The sequence below is a fragment of the Punica granatum genome, chromosome 6 (assembly GCF_007655135.1).
Source record: "Punica granatum isolate Tunisia-2019 chromosome 6, ASM765513v2, whole genome shotgun sequence".
NCBI lineage: Eukaryota > Viridiplantae > Streptophyta > Magnoliopsida > Myrtales > Lythraceae > Punica > Punica granatum.
In genome coordinates, this window is record NC_045132.1 from 27,769,242 (window position 1) to 27,786,646 (window position 17,405).

A 17,405-nucleotide genomic window follows, 5' to 3' on the forward strand; every position below is an offset into this window, starting at 1 on the left:
GTCGTCAGCTTTTGACCACCGCCCGCCCTTCCATATTTTCTCATATTCAGTGGCCTTTTTTAAAAAAATTGATACAAAATTAGGGACGATAATGTCATTTTGCTCAACAGCTACTGGGCCATGTGGGCTTAAAATCTGGTATTGTAAGTCGGCCGAGTGGGCTCATCGGGTCTGAATCTTTGCGAACCTCGGCCCTTTTCATAAATGGGCTTGGTCGTCGTTCCTGTCCTCCTCCTTCTCCTCTTCCTCCATAGTGGAGTGAGTGTGGAGTCCTGAGTTCTCGATCTCCAGCTCAGCTTGGGCGCTCGCGAGTCACAGCTCCTCCTCCCTCTGTCCGAAGTGATCCCTTACGTTGAGATTTTTAGCTGCGGATCATTGCTATTCATCTTACTGACGTCGCCGGAAGTCCCGTACCCCGGAGGAAGAGGAGCTCGAAATGTCGGTACAGGAGTACTTGGACAAGCATATGCTCTCTCGCAAGATCGAAGATGCTGTTAATGCCGCCGTCAGGGCCAAGACTCCCGATCCCGTCCTCTTCATCGTAATCCTTCCTCACTCCCTCGTTTTAGCTGAGCTCAATTCTGGCGAATCGTTCAGTCGAGTTCTGTTAATGTGCAGTGTGTTTTGAACTTGTGCAGTCTAATCATATGCGGAAAGCGGTTTCCTCTGTAATAAGAAAGATAAAAGCGAGGCAAATTCTTGACAGCAGAGGCATCCCTACGGTGGAGGTGGACCTCTACACTAACAAAGGAATGTTTCGAGCCTCAGTTCCTAGCGGCGATCCTTCTGGAATGTGAGATTTGATTCTGGCATGGAACTCGACTTTACGTATCTTCTTTGCTATCTATAAATTGGTGGGAGACGAAACTAATAATCCAAAGAAGGTTGCAATTAGTTGGTGATTTTTCAATAGAGTTGATGAAACTCAAATGTTTGAACTGCTACGCTTCTAGTTGAGAAAAACATTCCATATAATGCGACTTAAAGGCTTGAATTGATGTTTTAAGGTATGAAGCTGTTGAACTGCGTGATGGGGACAAGGGGATGTATCTTGGAAATAGCGTGATGAAGGCCGTCAAGAATATAAACGACAGAATATCTGAAGCATTGATTGGGATGGATCCTACTCTTCAATCTCAGATTGATCAGGCCATGATAGACCTTGACAAGACCGAAAAGAAGGTATCTATAGTTGATATCATTTGTCTATTATACTTAATTGTCTCCCAGCATTTTTTTTTCCCTTTTATGTTTTTGTTCATATCTCAATATTGAGTCATGAACTAGCAGATATGTTATGTGGAATATGACATACTTCTCAGGGTGAACTCGGTGCTAATGCAATATTGGCTGTTTCCATTGCTGCCTGCAAAGCTGGAGCTGCTGAAAAGGAGGCATGTAACTTTTGTTTCTCATTTAATGTTTTAAACCAACATCTGCTGTGCATGTATGTGTTTGTGTATGTGCATGTGTTTTAATTTTTGTAATTATGCTCATGATGCAACAATACAGGTTCCACTATATAAACATATTGCTGATCTTGCTGGGAGAACCAACCTCACTCTTCCAGTCCCTGCCTTCAGTGTTATTAGTGGAGGAAAACATGCTGGCAACAACCTTGCTATTCAGGTTTTTTTTTTTTCCCTTTTAAATAATAATAATGCTACTAGTTTTATTCAGATCATTTAGCCGGTCTGTTAATCCCTTAATATTTCTGCCTCCATGTTGCCTCTTGGTTTATTTCCCTTTGATACTCAGGCTTGCCAACTAGTGGTAACAGTAATAGTTGGTTTTAAATACCCCAGGAAATCATGATTCTACCGGTTGGAGCAAGCAAATTTGAGGAGGCATTGCAAATGGGAGCCGAAACCTATCATCACTTGAAGGTCTTCTTCGAAATAAGCTGTGTATATATATTTTTATATTAATGTTTTACTTCATGGTGATAGCTCTTCAATCTCCATGTTTCGTCGACATTTCAATAATTATAGAGGTTGACCTTGTCTTAGGTGATTACCTCTGAGTCTGAAGAGTATTAATGAATGTCCTTTTAATGATTCGTGGGTATGTGTGAAATTAGCCACTACTGTTTTATGGAATAGTTAATTGGATCTATATGTAAAATGTACCTATTTGCTGGGTGAGTAATTACTGAATTGAATGGCCATCATATTTTTGTTACCTTGAAGAATGCATTCCTCTGAATATCACAAATTTAAAAATGCACAACATATAGTATTATCTTGGTTTAATTTTTGTACACTCACCACCTTTTATTCTATTCTAATGAAAACGCAGGAAGTTATTTCAGAGAGACATGGTTCACATGGATGTAATGTTGGTGAAGATGGTGGTTTCGCCCCAAACATTTCGAGGTTATCCTACATTTGCTGTACATTTCCAGTTTCCTCTGGTCATCCTCAAATGATATGATAGGTGACGGAATATGTTGCAGATAAATTAGGATTATCTGCTATCTTAGGAGTAGTTATATCACACTCATCAGGATAATATATGGACTGGGTAGAGCTAGAGTAATTATTTTGAGCTAGCTGAAAATTTAATTATGTCTTCTACAATTTTTTGCAGCTTTACAGAAGGCCTAAATCTTGTTAAAGAGGCTATTTCTAGAACAGGCTACAACGACAAAATAAAGATAGCACTCGATGTTGCGGCAACTGAATTTTGCATAGGTGATTATAATCTTTTATTGAAATGCTTTTATGCAAAGTTAGTAAGAAAGGAAATAGCAATGTTTCATTCAAGCAATTAATTAAGTGGCATGCATAATCATTTTCATGGTATTACTTGCATTGCATTAGCTTGGATACAAGAATATTGTATTAATGTGGATTATGCACAATGATGTCTTACTGAAGTGCTAAATTGTCTATAGTTTAAGGACAAATTAACAGCCAATTTAGAGAGTGCTAAGAATGCGAAAGACATTTAGGGTCCATTGTGGACTGATGCAATTTAATTAGTTGAGAACTTGAGACCACTGTAGCTTTATATGTTGAAGGGTTGCAAATAGCGAACTGATCTTCTCTTATGTTCATTCAGGGACAAAATATGATTTAGACCCCAAGTCTCCTAACAAGTCAGGCCAGAATTTCAAATCGGGGGACGATATGATTGACATGTACAAAGAACTCTGTTCCGGTATCCCATCCTCCTTTGAAGTTTATCCAGTGAATGGTTATATATATATATATATATATACAGCCTTCTCTTTCGTTAATACTTGTCTGTTGTGCATCAGATTATCCTATTGAATCAATTGAAGATCCCTTTGACAAGGAGGACTGGGAGCACACCAAATATTTTTCTAGTCTTGACATCTGCCAGGTTTGCTTAGACACTTGACTATGGATGCGAATCGCTCTGTGCCTCCTTTTTTTTTTGATGAGTAATACTGAATGTTATTGCAAATAGTAAGGAACATCATGAAACGTCACTGCAAGGGTATCCCTAGAAGATAGTAAAAGCATCACAGCCTAAACTAAAGCCAAGTTGACAAAGGTCACGCGCTTGGTAATTCTACACTCTAGGGACCCAACTGCAACAACATTATGACAAAAGAGAAGATAAAACCATAATGTCTGAAATGATATTCTTGATTATCCAAGGAGCATTCCGGGAATTAGCAAAAGCATCTACTACTAATAAAGTGTCAATTTTCAATGCAAATTTTCGACCATCCTGCATTATGGGCTAAGGAAAGGGCAAGAAGGACCGTAACATAGTGATGTCGTCTTGATGGGTGCACACCATGACTGGGTGATGATCTGGTTGTGAAGCCGAGCTACCCCTAATATGCATGCTTTGTCTCCTCTCCAAGCTGCATAAGAGCTGATTTTCCACCATCCAGGTCTCAAGTTCTGTACAGCGATTCTTAGGGGCTGTAAAGTTCGATCATGGAGAGGGTCCAACATAATGGGGTAATTCTCCGACATGCCAGGACATTGGAGATGGCTGCAGGCTTTAGGCTGGGGATTTGTCGAGCTGTTCGAAGGTTGTGGCTGCTGATGGTCTTTAGGGCTTGAATGCTCCCTGAAAGCTTTCCTGATGCGTTGCAGCATTCGGTTGAGTTCGGTCTTGGTTCTTGCAAACAAACTTTCATTTCTTAGGTTCCATAAAGTGTAGAGAACAATAGCACCATAAGTTGAGAAAGACAGATGATCTATGTGATTAATAAAAAGCATAGTAGGGGGCTGCACAATAAAATTTACAATATCAGACAAAGAGCTTGTAGGAAAATTATCTGAGATCAAGTTCCATGGTGATTCCTTCCATGCCACTCAATAATAGATACAACCACCAAATAGGTGGGTAAAATTATCGAAATCGGATTGACAAAGGGGACGTGATGTTCCACTTTTAGCAAATCAGGGGAGGCATTCACTTGCTACTCTCCATAAGTGGATTTTCAATCTTTGGTGAATCTGTAGATCCCATATGCACTTCTATTTAACCATAGAATTTTTATTGAATCGAGATCTTTGATAGAGCAATAAAAAGAATTGTGTGAACTCCTGAAGAGGTGGGAGTCCAAACAATATAAAGGGAGATGCAACTTTGTAATATTCAGCACACTATCAATATCGAACATATTTCTGATCAAAGGAATATTCCACCTTTTCGGGTAGAAGAGCATTAGGTCTCGTACCTTGATGCCATGGTTGGTGTCAATATCTATTGCAAGTAAAGGTTTAAAATTTGTTATACTTTTCACCCATGGGTCCTTCCATATTGAAATTGAGGTTCTGTTACCTATAGAGTGGCAAGCACCTACCTAGAGGGTGTCGCGACACTATTGCAGCCCTTTCCAAATGTGTAATGAGTTGGTCATGGATCTTTGTTTGGGGGATAGGAAATTGCCGTATTTTGCTTTCATTGCCCTCGTTATTGAGCTATTTTTGTTTGAAGTTAAAGCCCAAGCCATTTTGAAGAGCATGGCCTTATTGGAGTCTTCTGCTCTTCTAAAACCCAAGCCACTTGAGGCTTTCGGTTGGCAGAGGGTATCCCAGCTTTTCGAGGCGTAGTAGGAACTTTTTCTCTTTGCTTCCCCACCATAATCGTCTAGTGAGCTGATCCATCTTATTTAGAGTGGTCTTTGAGAAATGGAACAAAGACATAATATATATTGGAGTATTACCAATGGCTGAGTTAATGAGGGCCGCTCTACTTGCCCATGAAAGTTTCTTTGATTTCTAGGCCTCTAACTTACCTTTGATCTTGTCGATAAGAAATTGAAAGGATTCCTTTTTCCTTTTGCGGAGAAAGAGTGCATTGCCAAGATATTGAGCATCGGCCTTGAGCTTTTTCATTCCAAGCATGTTCTTGATGCTTTGACGCCTTGAGGCTTGGGTATTTTTTGAGAAGAATGCCCCAGATTATCAAGATTAATTTGTTGGCCCGACTAGGAACAAAACTTCTCCAAGATTTCCTTTGTATGAATAATGTCAGTGTTTGTGGCCCTTGAGAGGATGAGTAAGTCATTGACAAACATGAGATGGGAGATGGTAGGTCTGCCACGACTAATTTGAACGCCTTTAATCACACTATTTGCCTCAGCCTTGTAGAGTAATCTAGACAAGATTTCTGTTGATATGATGAAGAGATAAGAGGAGATGGGATCGCCTTGTCTGAGGCCTCTTTTCGGGTTGAAGTACCCATGGGGAGATCCATTGATGAGAATGTATAGTGAAGTTGTGGAAAGACATTGTTCGATCTAGGAAATAATTTGGAATCAAACCCAAAGTTTTTAAAATCGATTTTCATTCCAATCAAGCCCCTACCAGCTTGCTGTTTTTCATGTAATGAAGTATTTCATGGGCAAGGATTCCGTTTTCGTTTATCCATCTTCCTTCAATAAAAACTATTTGATTTGGATATATAATTCTATGAAGGAAGGGTTTGAGCGTTCAGCCAAAATTTTCGAAATTACTATATAAGAAACATTGCATAGGCTGATCGGACGGAAATTTTTGAAATATGCAGCCCCTGGCTTTTTTGGGATAAGGGTAATGAAAGTATTATTCCACTCTTTTAAAAAGAAATCATGTTTGGAAAAATCATTGCACAGAAGAGTTGAGAAGAGGTTGAACTGTCTCCCCATAAAAACTATATAAAAGAGTTGGTAGTCAGTCGCGTCCTGGGCTCTGAGGTTTGGTATAGCTTTTAAGGGCCGGGAAATTTCATCAATGGTGGGGATGTCAGTAAGTTTCCGATTCTCTTCCTCGGTGATAATTGGGCTAATAAGCCCCTCTAGATCTGCAGGGAATGAGGGATTAGAGGACGAGAAGAGGTGCGTAAAGTTTTGGATAAAATAATTACTAATGTCCTTCGGTCTTGGATTGTAACTCCATTCTCCAATTTGATTGCTTCAATATGATTTGTACGGCGTCGGATAACTGTTGAGAGATCTAAGAACTTGGTATTTCTGTCACCGTCTTTCAGTCATAGCTCTCGATACTTCTGTCTCCAGATCAGGTCTTTTCTGGTCAGTAGTTCATCGAGCTCTAGTTCAAGCCTGATCTCCTCCTCCCTGTTCTGTTCAGTGGGGTCTTGGTATTGTATCTCCTCCAACTTGTTCGAGTGTTTCTGCAATTCCCATATCACAAAAGCCAAAATAGTTCTTGTTCCATCCTCTCAAGTCTTTTTTTACCACTTTGATGTTACCGAAGAGTTGGAAAGGTTTTGAACCTATGATAGGTGTTTGCCATGCTTTTTTAATGACATCAGCAGTTGAAGGATCCCTACTCTAGGCCTCCTCGAAGCGAAAAGGCCCAGGGTTGGTGGATGATTCCATCCGCAATTTGACTAAGATAGGGTTGTGGTCGGATTTAGCAGCAGGAGGATGTACAACCCCAGCCTTAGGGAAATGGATTCTCCATTCACTATTTGCAATGGCTCTATCAAGTCTCTGTTTGATATGGGCTAGACCAAGCCTTTCCGACAAAACCTAAGTCCACACAACCTAAGTGAATTAGAAAGTCATCGAGAAAAGACTTGGAGGAGGAGGCCAGGTTCCTACCTCCTCTTTTGTCAGTTAATTATTTAAGATCATTGTCATTGATTATATTTGAATTATATTTTGTCAGGTTGTGGGTGATGACTTGCTGGTTTCCAATCCAAAACGTGTTGAGAGAGCAATTCAGGAGTCCACCTGCAATGCTCTTGTACTCAAGGTACCTGAAATGTTGCTTTGGTTGATTGTTGCTTTCCTTTCTTTCCCTTGGAAAATATGCCAACATTTTTGCGACAGAACATTTGGCGATAAACAAGTTACTCTGGATTTGCGTTGTTTTGCACCATAAGTAGTGACTAAACACTAGATTTTGAATGCAGTTGAATCAGATAGGGACCGTGACAGAGGCTATAGACGTGGTGAAGCTGGCAAAGGATGCGCGCTGGGGAGTAGTGACATCACATAGATGTGGTGAGACTGTGGATTCCTTCATAGCTGATCTTGCTGTCGGGCTTGCCACTGGCCAGATTAAAGCAGGCGCTCCTTGTAGAGGAGAAAGGATGGCCAAATACAACCAGGTCCGCTTTCTTTGTTTTCTAGTGCACAAGGTTATTCGTGTGGGATCTTATGATTTCTTATGAGCCTTCATTTCGTGAGCACCCCTTGTGAACCCATGATTTTCTTTTCTTTCTTTCTTTCTTTTGTTTTGTTTTTTTTTTTTGGGAGGAACTACTGTTATTTAGCTTTTAAAGCATTTATTTCACTCATTAGGCCTCCAGCTGAGGAACAGAGCGTCTCACTAAGGCCCAGATTTCTTTTATGAGTATTGCTATATCCTTTTGATGGCATGCCTAAACATCCATCCTCTAACACTCGCAATGGGATGTTAATTTTAACAATTGAGGGCATCTATTCTATGCTAGTGGAATGTTTAAGCCCAAATTATTGGACATTGTTCTTTTGTACCTCTGAGCGTTCATAGGGTCCATGAACTGGAAAGTCTTAATTGTGTTAAGGTTGATTGGTTGTAGATTCCTGTGTAGAAAAAAATAAGAGCTAAGTGGTGTGCGGGATTGTTTGCAGTTGCTGCGCATTGAGGAAGAGCTTGGAGATCAAGCCGTCTATGCAGGTGAAGATTGGAAGCTCTCTTGATTGTTGCAATATGGGACTTTTGGCGGCTATATAAGAATCTCTGGTAATGTGGTCTTCAATACACTGCTAGTTTTGCTTCTCTTGTTGCTCTCAGATGTATGTAAACCTACCGGTTTGAAAGTGTATTTTATTTGTATTCTCTACCTCCACAGTTAGGAGAGAGAGAATCTTCTTCAAAAAAATCTGAGTTTGTTAGTAATGATACAGTGCAGATTTTGGTGTGGATTTGCTGACAATTAGGAAACTAGTCTCAGTCTGCACAAGTTTGTCAAAAGTGAAGTGGACAGATGAAGCTATCAGCAGTTCTGACTCGAAATCTTTCAATTCTTTCATTGATTGGTTGTGCTTTGTGATTGCTTAATTTCGAGTTCTGTTATTGGGGTTCACTCTCTTTCCCTCCGAGTTTAGAAAAAGAAACAAAGAACTGAATCCAAGAATGCTACTCATAATGCACAACAAAGAAAAGTTCATCATAGCACATTGATGAAAAATAGCCAAAGAACAAAACTATATACGCCTGAAGATTTCCAAAACATAAACAAAGAAAAAGGCATCCAAAACTTAAGCTTGCTTTGCACGATGGAAATACTAACCTAAGCCAACAGAAAATTTCAGATGTAATCACACGGCATGTCAAGTATAGGAACCGATCAGGAGCTAGGTTTTTGTTTCATCCTCATCCTCTTCAATCTTTGGAGCCAGGTAAAACCTGATGTACCCCATCTCTGCAATCTTGTACTCGACGACGACAGGGAGCTCCGAAGACAAACTGATCGTTACCGTGTTAGACAGTGGGGTTGCCTTTGTGAATGAGTTCAGATACCTCAAGGCAAATGTCAATGAAACCGGCTCATTCATCTCGATGATTGTTGCTTCTTCCGGCTGTAAATATTTAACAAGAATCAGCAAAGCCACACATGCATAACCTCAAAGTAACTGGGCCACCTTTAAAAGCAGACACGCAATAAAGTAACCGGGATTAAAAAACAACCTTGTCTACAGTGGTATTCTGCCTGCATACGATATTTGCAGTTCCTATATCACCTCGGGTAGAAAACTTCACGCCCTCCTTTGTCACGGATATCAAAACTGCAAGCAATAGTTCAAAAAGAGTTGATCAATCATTATACGTTCATCCTAATTCTGTGGTTCAAACTAAATCACAAGGCGAGTCTATTTGAGAAAGTACCTGTGTCACCGATGCTGCTAAGGTCTTTGCAAATCCTAGCAAACTCAGCCGAAGGCATCCTTACGATTGCATGGTACTCAGCCTCCGGGATGCCCAGATGCTCACTGTCAATGTCCATCAGTTTCATCTCAAAATCTGCTATCTTATCTTGTGCTGCAAGATAGAACAAAGCAAAGATGGGATTACTCACATGGACTCCTCTTCGCATATGACTTGAAAACTTGCCGACAGTTAAATATAATCTTAGAGGAAATGATGACCAACACAACAAAGAAAAATCAACACTGCTTGACGCATCCAATCGACAGCCTTCCACAAACTTCGATTGTTGATTCATTAACTTCAGGCGATTTCTCAAGCAAAAAAGAGCTTACTTAAGCTCTCAGTTATGAATTTACAAGTGACACTCATGAAGTCTAAAATTTTTCAATGAGCTTCAGAGTCGCTTTCGAAAAGCATTTGGATTGAAAAATCACGAGCCAAGTCCCCAAATAAACAACCTCCAGATTTTATTTTTTATTTTTGAATGATGATATAACATTGTGAACAAAGATCAAGATAATTACAGGGATAACTAGGATCGTGGAAAGCCATATTTGATGAATGTAGTCTGGATCAAAGGGAATCCCTAAGGCTCCACTCAACCAAACATATCAAAAACAACAACAGTTAACGAAATGAAATCAGCAACTAGAGCTGAGTAAGTGCAGCAGAATTAGCATCGATCGAGCAGCAACTCCAGAAACATCAGCAGCAAGGTAGCAGAAGAAGCCTAAGAATGACAACACATTTACTATTTTATGATGGGATTACAAGCTTCTCGATAGATAGAATCCGAAATGAAAGTCAAGAGGCACATACTTGGACTCTCGAACATGAAGGTGACGGTATCGCTGCCGTCGTCCGCTTTGATCGTGATGATGTCGTCATTTCCGGCGCATTTGAGCATCTTCGACATGTTATTGAGATTCATGCCCATGGAGATGTTCCTGTCGCACCGGTAGTGCTCGAAGCCCTCCGACCGGAGGAGGAGGGCGACGAGTGCCACGTGGCTCGAGTCCATGGCCTGAAGGGAGAAGCCGGTAGCGGAGCAGTCGAAGTTGGCATCGTTCACTAGGTCCTTTATGGAGTCGAGAACCTTCTTCAGGAGTGAACCTTGGACTAGCCGGAGCTCAAGCATCTTTCCTCTATCTCCGCGGCCCGTCCGGTTGCTAGGGTTAGAGTTCTGAGAACGGCACTGTTTGACAACCGGGGAGGAAGTCCACTCCTCCCAGTGGCGGGAGATATGCTGCTTCTTTACCGCCACGTCGTCCGAGGGAAGCTACCGTCCTCTGCAGAGGGGCCTAACAGGTGAGCATGTAAGCCCGCAACTCTGGGCCACCTATGTTCAGGACCTAGATCTTGGGCCTCCCCGGTCCATCTCAATACATGCATGCTCCCAGCGTAAGCCCATAATCCTGGGTCGTCTACGTTTCTGACAGTTGGGCCTTGGGCCCAATATAGCGGGATGGTAGATTGGGCTTACCCCGGTCTATCTTGATATATATTATACATTCGTCCTCCTATCTCTCAAGCTTCCCTAATGTTGTCCCCCCGAACTTCCTATTTTTCCTGATAAGATCCCTCAACGCCGGCGAAGTTTTCCGAATTTCCTTTGCTCACATTCGCTTTTGTGCCCAAAGACCTGTGCAGACGTAAGTGGGATACAGCTTATCACTCGAAAATGGAAAACTAGAGACTGTTATTTTAACTGAGGGTCAAACTTCAAAGTCGTAACGAACTCGGGGTACTCGATTGAACAAATCAGAACAATTAGTAAGGAGGAAAATGCAGACCAAACTAAGAGACCATTTCAGCAGTATGCAACAAAACTCCCTCTTCCATCGTCCCTCTCTGATCATTTCCAACAGCGTCCTCCCTAAATTATCTAATACAAATAGTAAACTACGCTATGTCTGCATTTTTCCGTAAATGAAGCAGGGGTGAACGGAGCACAATTTTTTCTAATTTCACATCCTCGACACCAAATAAACTCTTGCTCTTATTACCGATCCATTCCCGAGCTTGAATCCGGGGCTGACGGGAAATCCGACAATATGACCAGCAGGAACCCTGCCATCTGAAAATTTCACCACACTCTCCATGTACTGAGGGTGAAACTCGGCTCCTCTGCTAGCCTCGAACTGGTTCGGCGAAGGATCAAGTGAGAAAGCCAGCAAATGGAGCGACCAAACAGCCTTTGCCAGCCCCAGGAACTCCCGATAAAACTCGCTCCTCGGGTGGTTCCCATGTATTACTTGGTTCTGCTGATCCAAGTTTCCAAAAAGGGACCCCTCCATTTTTGGGTTAACAATCAAGAGGTACTTCTTTAAGCAGAACTGACCAAACTGGCAGGTGGGTAAGATCCCAAGAAGCTCAACAGGGTCCATTGACTTCATGTCACGATACTGAGTGAAACATTCTTGGTGGTATTGTTCAGGATTCAGGAGCGAGGAGAGACTGCCATCCATGTAGAATGTCTCGTGATCAAAGCCCTGGAAGATTTTGTGGGAGATGTAGGACTCAAGGGAGTACTTCACATGGTGAGTGCCAGTTTTGGAGGAGGTGTTTTTGGTGCCGCCAGCAGCAGAGGTGGCTTGAATAGAACGAATGGCGGCTGAAATGTCCCAGTGAGCAGAGCGCATGAGGGATAGTAGGATGGCAGTGAAGGACTTTAACGCTTCCTTCACTCGACTCATCGTAGCCTCAAACAGCTCTGGAGCGGGGGCTGCTATGACTGTCAAGGAAAAAGCAAACGTGAACCACAGCATCAGTATGCGAAGCAAACCGCGCAAAACTGAGCCTTAGGGATTGGTAAACTGGAACTGAATGCAACATTTGCTTGATGATTCCGGTGATGTGTAATTTGGTGCATAGAATTGAATAACTAGCAAATTTAGAAACAAATCACCCGCCCATGCCGACTAAATAATTCTATGCTCTCTATCTATTTCCATTAAGGGAAAGAACATACTAAGCACCAAAGATTTCTAATTTTTATCATTACTCTGGTGAATCTATAAAATATTCGGCTTGTTTACCAGTCAAGTATTATGTCACGAATACGAACTAAGACAGAAAAATCAATAACATTGCTAACAGCAGAATAAAGAAAGGCACGAACTACAGACCTTGACTAGGGCTGAGGGTGAGTTTCTTCTTTGAGAGGGACCTTCCTTTTTTTGTATTACCCCCAAGATTTGTCACACTCCTCAGCTTCTCCCTCAAGTTCTCGACTTCAACTTCCCTCGCCTTCACCTCCCTCTTCAGCTCATCCACAGCTGCCTCGTATGGTGCAACCACCTCTCTTAGCCCAACTGCCCTGCCATCAATGCTTCTCCTTCCGCTAACACCGCCCCCATTCACGAGAATGCTCCTCCTGTATCTCTCCCTTAGCACCCCGAGCCTCTTCAGCTCCGCCACCACTGTCACATCAGCAGCCCTCATCTTCTCCGGGTCCCACGGGCAGTGCGCTTCCTGCAGGCCCACATAAGCCCTCTTCATCATCGACACTGCATCGAACACCTCGTTAAGCAAAACCTCCATCTCAACCGCTAGCCCCTCCATTCTTGATTCTCTCTTACTCTGCTCCAACGTCCTAACTCCTCCATTATTCTCTTCTTGCTGCGTTGCTTCCCGCTCTTCTTCTTCCTCCTCTGTATCCTGACCCTCTTCGAAGTGTTCCAAATCACGTTCCTCATCATCTTCATAGTACTTCCCATTCGCATAATCTGGGTCCCGCCGGACTGCACAGAGGGGATCCAGCAAGCACGAAGCTGAGACCCTTTGTATCAGATTGGAGAAATTCGACACCCTGCTGGCCATTTTCAGGTCCCTCCTTTCTTCTCACTACTGCTTCCCGGTAGAGAGATGGAAATGGAGATCATGCAATGCAGCTTTATAGCCGAAGCATTAACAGTGAACTGCAGCAGATTGGGGCATGAAAGTTAATATAATATTACCGGCTACCCCGTCCACCATACCATACATCTCAGCACACAGGACAAAAGGGTCCACATGCTGCTGGGTTCTGCAGGATAATTTAATCTCAACCTCAACCCACCGTTAAATGAATAAATAAATGGGGCATCATAAATCTGTCTATCTCTCCATCTATCAATGCAGTCGATTACATCGAATAAGAGAAAGGTGTGTCAGAAGAACCTCACCTTCCCTTGTGAGCTTGATGGATCGCAAGTGAATTTTTCTTTCTTCTTCTTCCGGATTGTGAGCAATAAGTTCTGGCCTTTTTTTTTTTTTTTTTTTTTTTTTGCGGTCACTGTTACTGCTCAGACAGCTTCCTTCTCCTTCGGGCCAAGGCCAACACGCAGAAACCCCACCTACCTCGCCGAGGAAACCGCCATTAACGGGAGGGAGAGGAAGCAAAGGAAGGAAGTGAGGGCTTTGAAAGTCTGACTGAAAATTGGGGAGCAACAACTCCCAGTTGCATACCAATCATTCTCATTCATCATTCGTTGTTTGAGCAACTCAGGGGACACGTGTACGGTCGGATGAACGACTGGCTGTAAAGTTCAAACCTCAAGAGAGTTTGACTATAGGCTATAGCACAGAGGAAGTCACGTGATGGACAAGTCCCGTCACGTGAAGCGAACCAGCTAGTAGCTACTACAGTACTGCCCCCCATTGGATTGTCACTTCATCTAAAAGCAGGCTCATAGCATGAGTTTCCAATGCTCGGGTTGCTACTTTGGACCCGAGTCAATTCAGAGTCAGGCCAATCCATTGGACCCGATCTGGATTCAAAGCCAATCCAAATTCACAGAATTTGCAAAAATCAAATGCAGCCTAAGAATCAAAGAGAGGTCATACCGTCGGAACATGAATCACACCATTCTATTGCCACGCCATACTCTATTGCCAAATTATCATATATGGTTCCCAATTATATTATATGTGATAGCATATACTATATAGTACATGAAAAAAAGGGAAAGTGAAAATAAAAATCCGCCGAAGAATCTACTCCCTCCTCTGTATCAACAGAACCTGGACGTCCACATGGACTTCTGTATCTTCAAGAATCATGACCGAATCAAGTCCACTGGCTGGGAGTTGGCTCTTCAATTCGACCAGTATTAACACCAGCAACTATCGACTCAACTAACGCACTGCCCTCTGAAGGAGCAGCTGATCCAGGCTCCAGTGCCTCCGGAGCTTGGCCTTTTCTCATCTCAAGCTCATTCTGGCGGATAAACGAAAGCGAGCTATAAGAGGAAAAGATGCTGCATGGTGAGTATCCGCAAGAAAGGCATCCTCGTATCGCCCATGGAAGAATCTCTAACTGGAGAAGCCTCTGACTTAGAATGCCAAGCCATCCAATCATGTCGTCACCGGATGGCGATGGCGATGGCGAAGCTAGTGTCTCCTCCGTTTCAGCTGCCAAACATCCGCAGCGAATGTTTACTTACGAAGAGAGGAGTGAAGCTCATGCACAACGAAGAATTTCCTTCATTTATCGTATCTATCACGTGACAGCAGCACAGATCTAAAATAAAGTCAGCAACTTCGAACCAATTTTCCTGCTAAAAATATCTCCATTTTTTTTTTTTAATACCACCACCATTTCATTTGGATAAAAGCGAGCAGATATTTTATTCAAGTGTCAACATTAGTGGTCCCATGGCTGCAACCTTCCGTACACCCAACAGCTAACAAGCGCACAGAAATATCTAAGCAACAGCTAATAGGAGTCTCTCTATAAGTTCAACCAACATGGGACCTTCTATGCATCAAACCTTATCCCCAGTTGGAAACTAACAGAGAGGAGTACCTTAGGAAATCGATTGACACTAGAGAGATGGAATCCTTCAGGAGGCCTAACAGAAGCGATGTTCATTTATCGAGGGATGAAGAGGTGAAAGCAGAGGAGGAGACGAGAGATTACTTTGACGGTATCGCTCCCAAGCGCCATACCAAGCCGCGGAGGAGCGAGGATTCTTCCAACTATGTTGATGCACTGTCCAGTAATGGCGTTGACAATCCTACACCGGAGTTGGTGGAGTTCCAACGCCTCGAGGGTAGTACTCAGGTCTGTATACGTACCTTGGCATATAATCAAGTCTCTGTCAATGAATAGATTCAATGCGGGCATCTCATGTAAGCACAAATACGTACACTGAGCAATCATATACTCTGATAAGTCTGTTACCTTTCTATATTTGTCTGTAATCACGAGCACTGCATTAGTAACACTGTCGAAAAGTTTCATTATTATGTCGGCACATTGAATACGTGCTGGAATAATTCCAAATAAAAAAGTGCTACTAAACTACAACAATGCACAGCGAATAACAGCTTTACCGATACTAATCAGCTTCCATCTGTCAAACCATTGCCTGGATCTGCTTTTGGGACTTTTGAAAGCAGAAACTGAATTACAGTGGAAGCCAAGTGGAGGAGGAATTTATGGAGACTGCCTACTACAAGGATCTCAACAACGTTGACAAGCAACACCACCAGGTAGGTATAATTGGGTTCAACAACCTTTGCCAAAGTCATGATAATAATGAATAAAACCACACGGGGATACTAAGACCTTTCCCGACACCTACCTAATTTTCGAAATCTTTCCAGTTTATCCTTTTTTCTTTTACCTGAACCCAGAAGTTTTAGTGTTAATGCAAGACGATCTACCGGTTAATGCAGTTTCAATTAAGATTCCTGACCAGAACATTGTTAGCTTGAAAAAGCTCAGCTGTTTATCTTATCGATCTAGATAGGAATCAGAAAACGCATTAAATAAGGCAAAAGAGTTACATGTGTAATCAGGTAATGCAAATTGCGAGCAGAAATTAGAAGGTTGATTACACTAATCTATCTGCTTGTTTCATTTCAGACTGGAACCGGCTTTATAAAGGTGGATAATTCAAGTGATGGAAGTTTCAATCTCACACCTGATACTTCCACAGGACTTCATGCCTCCTGCAAGGGCAATCCAGCAACCAACGATTGGATTCCCTCCGCTGCTGACACGGTGAGCCAGAAATCTGCACCAGATCAGGATTTAATTGCCTCAGACAAGCCAAACAGGAGTGAAAATTGAGGTGGCTTGGTCATGTCTCCAAATATTCTGGACGAAGCACATTATTCCATGCATTTGACGTGGTTCATATTCAGTATTTGAAAGGAGTTATTGTCCAACTTATCCCCAGCCTACAGGGTCTAAGATATGGTAGCTACAACACCAATAGTATTGCCTCAGGTTGCACGGGTCACTTATCCCAAAAAAAAAAAAAAGAAGTTGCGCTGGTCAATGTGGAAGTGTTTCTTTTACTGTAAGATTACTACCTTTGAATAATCAATAAATGACCAAATAAATCTTCAATTCAGTCCCTGTTCCTCGGATTTTGTTTTGAACCATTTACCAATCACTAACAAGTAATCCCCAGTCCTACGGTTGACCCTGATCAAAGGGGCAATCCAACAACCTGTCAGCCGATCCATGCAAAATGCAGCTGAGATTAGAGATGAAACAACAGTGCTAATATATATTACTAGATCAGCCAGCAATTTTTATATCTAGTATTGACATCCTAAGTCCTCCGGACAAGGTTATCCAGAAGTACTTATTCAACAAAAAAAAGAGTACTCCCAGCAATTAAGATTGTTTAAAGAAACCAATCCAAGTCCACAAACCTGTTCAAGGATGCCATTTTAAAAATCCCATGATCTGATGTCATCCAAATTATTCAATGTTTCCAAAGAAGTGGGAGGGAAAAGAGAAACAAATTGAAACTGCTATTTTGGTATTAAAACAAAAACCCTTCCGAGAGTAAACTATACACATATAATATCAAATTTGATTCTGTAGGACTGTGAGGAAGGATGACCAAAAACTGGCAAGAGGAAATTAAATGTGCTAATTGGGAAAATCTCGGAAGGAGTTGATGCTATTCGGTCCATCTAGCATAAAAAAGGGGGTAAAACGACAGATCTAGACAAACAAATTCAGATAACAATCCGTCTCACCTGGAAAATTATAGTCCGTCTGCCACTTGCAACTCATACAATGCCAGAGAACTCCCTGTATAG

General features: G+C 42.1%; 4 protein-coding genes across 5 annotated transcripts; 2 read left to right on the forward strand and 2 right to left on the reverse strand.

The window, feature by feature from the left end:
- Positions 1 to 242: 242 nt before the first annotated feature.
- On the forward strand, positions 243 to 8,457 carry LOC116211556 (cytosolic enolase 3). Its single transcript, XM_031545999.1, has 13 exons — positions 243 to 541; positions 639 to 793; positions 1,008 to 1,182; positions 1,323 to 1,394; positions 1,513 to 1,629; positions 1,806 to 1,886; positions 2,299 to 2,375; positions 2,590 to 2,693; positions 3,064 to 3,162; positions 3,263 to 3,348; positions 7,107 to 7,193; positions 7,354 to 7,551; positions 8,057 to 8,457. The coding sequence occupies exons 1-13, from the start codon at positions 437 to 439 to the stop codon at positions 8,123 to 8,125; spliced, it is 1,425 nt and encodes a 474-aa protein (XP_031401859.1). The 5' UTR covers positions 243 to 436; the 3' UTR covers positions 8,126 to 8,457.
- A 93-nt stretch (positions 8,458 to 8,550) lies between these two features.
- LOC116211560 (proliferating cell nuclear antigen) lies at positions 8,551 to 10,894 on the reverse strand. Its single transcript, XM_031546009.1, has 4 exons — positions 10,176 to 10,894; positions 9,315 to 9,467; positions 9,117 to 9,214; positions 8,551 to 9,007 (listed from the first exon to the last, which is right to left on the reverse strand). Exons 1-4 carry the CDS (start codon positions 10,492 to 10,494, stop codon positions 8,783 to 8,785), a joined length of 795 nt encoding a protein of 264 aa, XP_031401869.1. The 5' UTR covers positions 10,495 to 10,894; the 3' UTR covers positions 8,551 to 8,782.
- Positions 10,895 to 11,040: 146 nt separating this feature from the next.
- Positions 11,041 to 14,729, reverse strand: LOC116211555 (protein GRAVITROPIC IN THE LIGHT 1-like). 2 transcript variants are annotated; one of them, XM_031545997.1, is made up of 3 exons: positions 13,523 to 14,729; positions 12,485 to 13,276; positions 11,041 to 12,090 (listed from the first exon to the last, which is right to left on the reverse strand). In XM_031545997.1, exons 2-3 carry the CDS (start codon positions 13,176 to 13,178, stop codon positions 11,324 to 11,326), a joined length of 1,461 nt encoding a protein of 486 aa, XP_031401857.1. In that variant the 5' UTR covers positions 13,179 to 13,276; positions 13,523 to 14,729; the 3' UTR covers positions 11,041 to 11,323. The 2 variants fall into 2 exon arrangements, with proteins under 2 accessions (XP_031401857.1, XP_031401858.1); XM_031545998.1 differs by having other exon boundaries at positions 12,485 to 13,383.
- A 379-nt stretch (positions 14,730 to 15,108) lies between these two features.
- On the forward strand, positions 15,109 to 16,699 carry LOC116211561. The gene is made up of 3 exons (XM_031546010.1): positions 15,109 to 15,402; positions 15,741 to 15,833; positions 16,210 to 16,699. Exons 1-3 carry the CDS (start codon positions 15,172 to 15,174, stop codon positions 16,414 to 16,416), a joined length of 531 nt encoding a protein of 176 aa, XP_031401870.1. The 5' UTR covers positions 15,109 to 15,171; the 3' UTR covers positions 16,417 to 16,699.
- Positions 16,700 to 17,405: the final 706 nt, after the last annotated feature.

Coding starts and splice junctions, on each gene's coding strand:
- LOC116211556 (XM_031545999.1), top strand. CDS start 437: ATGTCGGTACAGGAGTACTTGGACAAGCATATGCTCTCTCGCAAGATC. Junction 794..1,007: donor AGCGGCGATCCTTCTGGAAT/GTGAGATTTGAT, acceptor TGATGTTTTAAG/GTATGAAGCTGTTGAACTGC. Junction 3,163..3,262: donor GTACAAAGAACTCTGTTCCG/GTATCCCATCCT, acceptor GTTGTGCATCAG/ATTATCCTATTGAATCAATT.
- LOC116211560 (XM_031546009.1), bottom strand. CDS start 10,494: ATGCTTGAGCTCCGGCTAGTCCAAGGTTCACTCCTGAAGAAGGTTCTC. Junction 9,468..10,175: donor CTTCATGTTCGAGAGTCCAA/GTATGTGCCTCT, acceptor TCTATCTTGCAG/CACAAGATAAGATAGCAGAT. Junction 9,215..9,314: donor TAGCAGCATCGGTGACACAG/GTACTTTCTCAA, acceptor TATTGCTTGCAG/TTTTGATATCCGTGACAAAG.
- LOC116211555 (XM_031545997.1), bottom strand. CDS start 13,178: ATGGCCAGCAGGGTGTCGAATTTCTCCAATCTGATACAAAGGGTCTCA. Junction 12,091..12,484: donor CACCCTCAGCCCTAGTCAAG/GTCTGTAGTTCG, acceptor TTTCCTTGACAG/TCATAGCAGCCCCCGCTCCA.
- LOC116211561 (XM_031546010.1), top strand. CDS start 15,172: ATGGAATCCTTCAGGAGGCCTAACAGAAGCGATGTTCATTTATCGAGG. Junction 15,403..15,740: donor GCCTCGAGGGTAGTACTCAG/GTCTGTATACGT, acceptor TTTTGAAAGCAG/AAACTGAATTACAGTGGAAG. Junction 15,834..16,209: donor TTGACAAGCAACACCACCAG/GTAGGTATAATT, acceptor GTTTCATTTCAG/ACTGGAACCGGCTTTATAAA.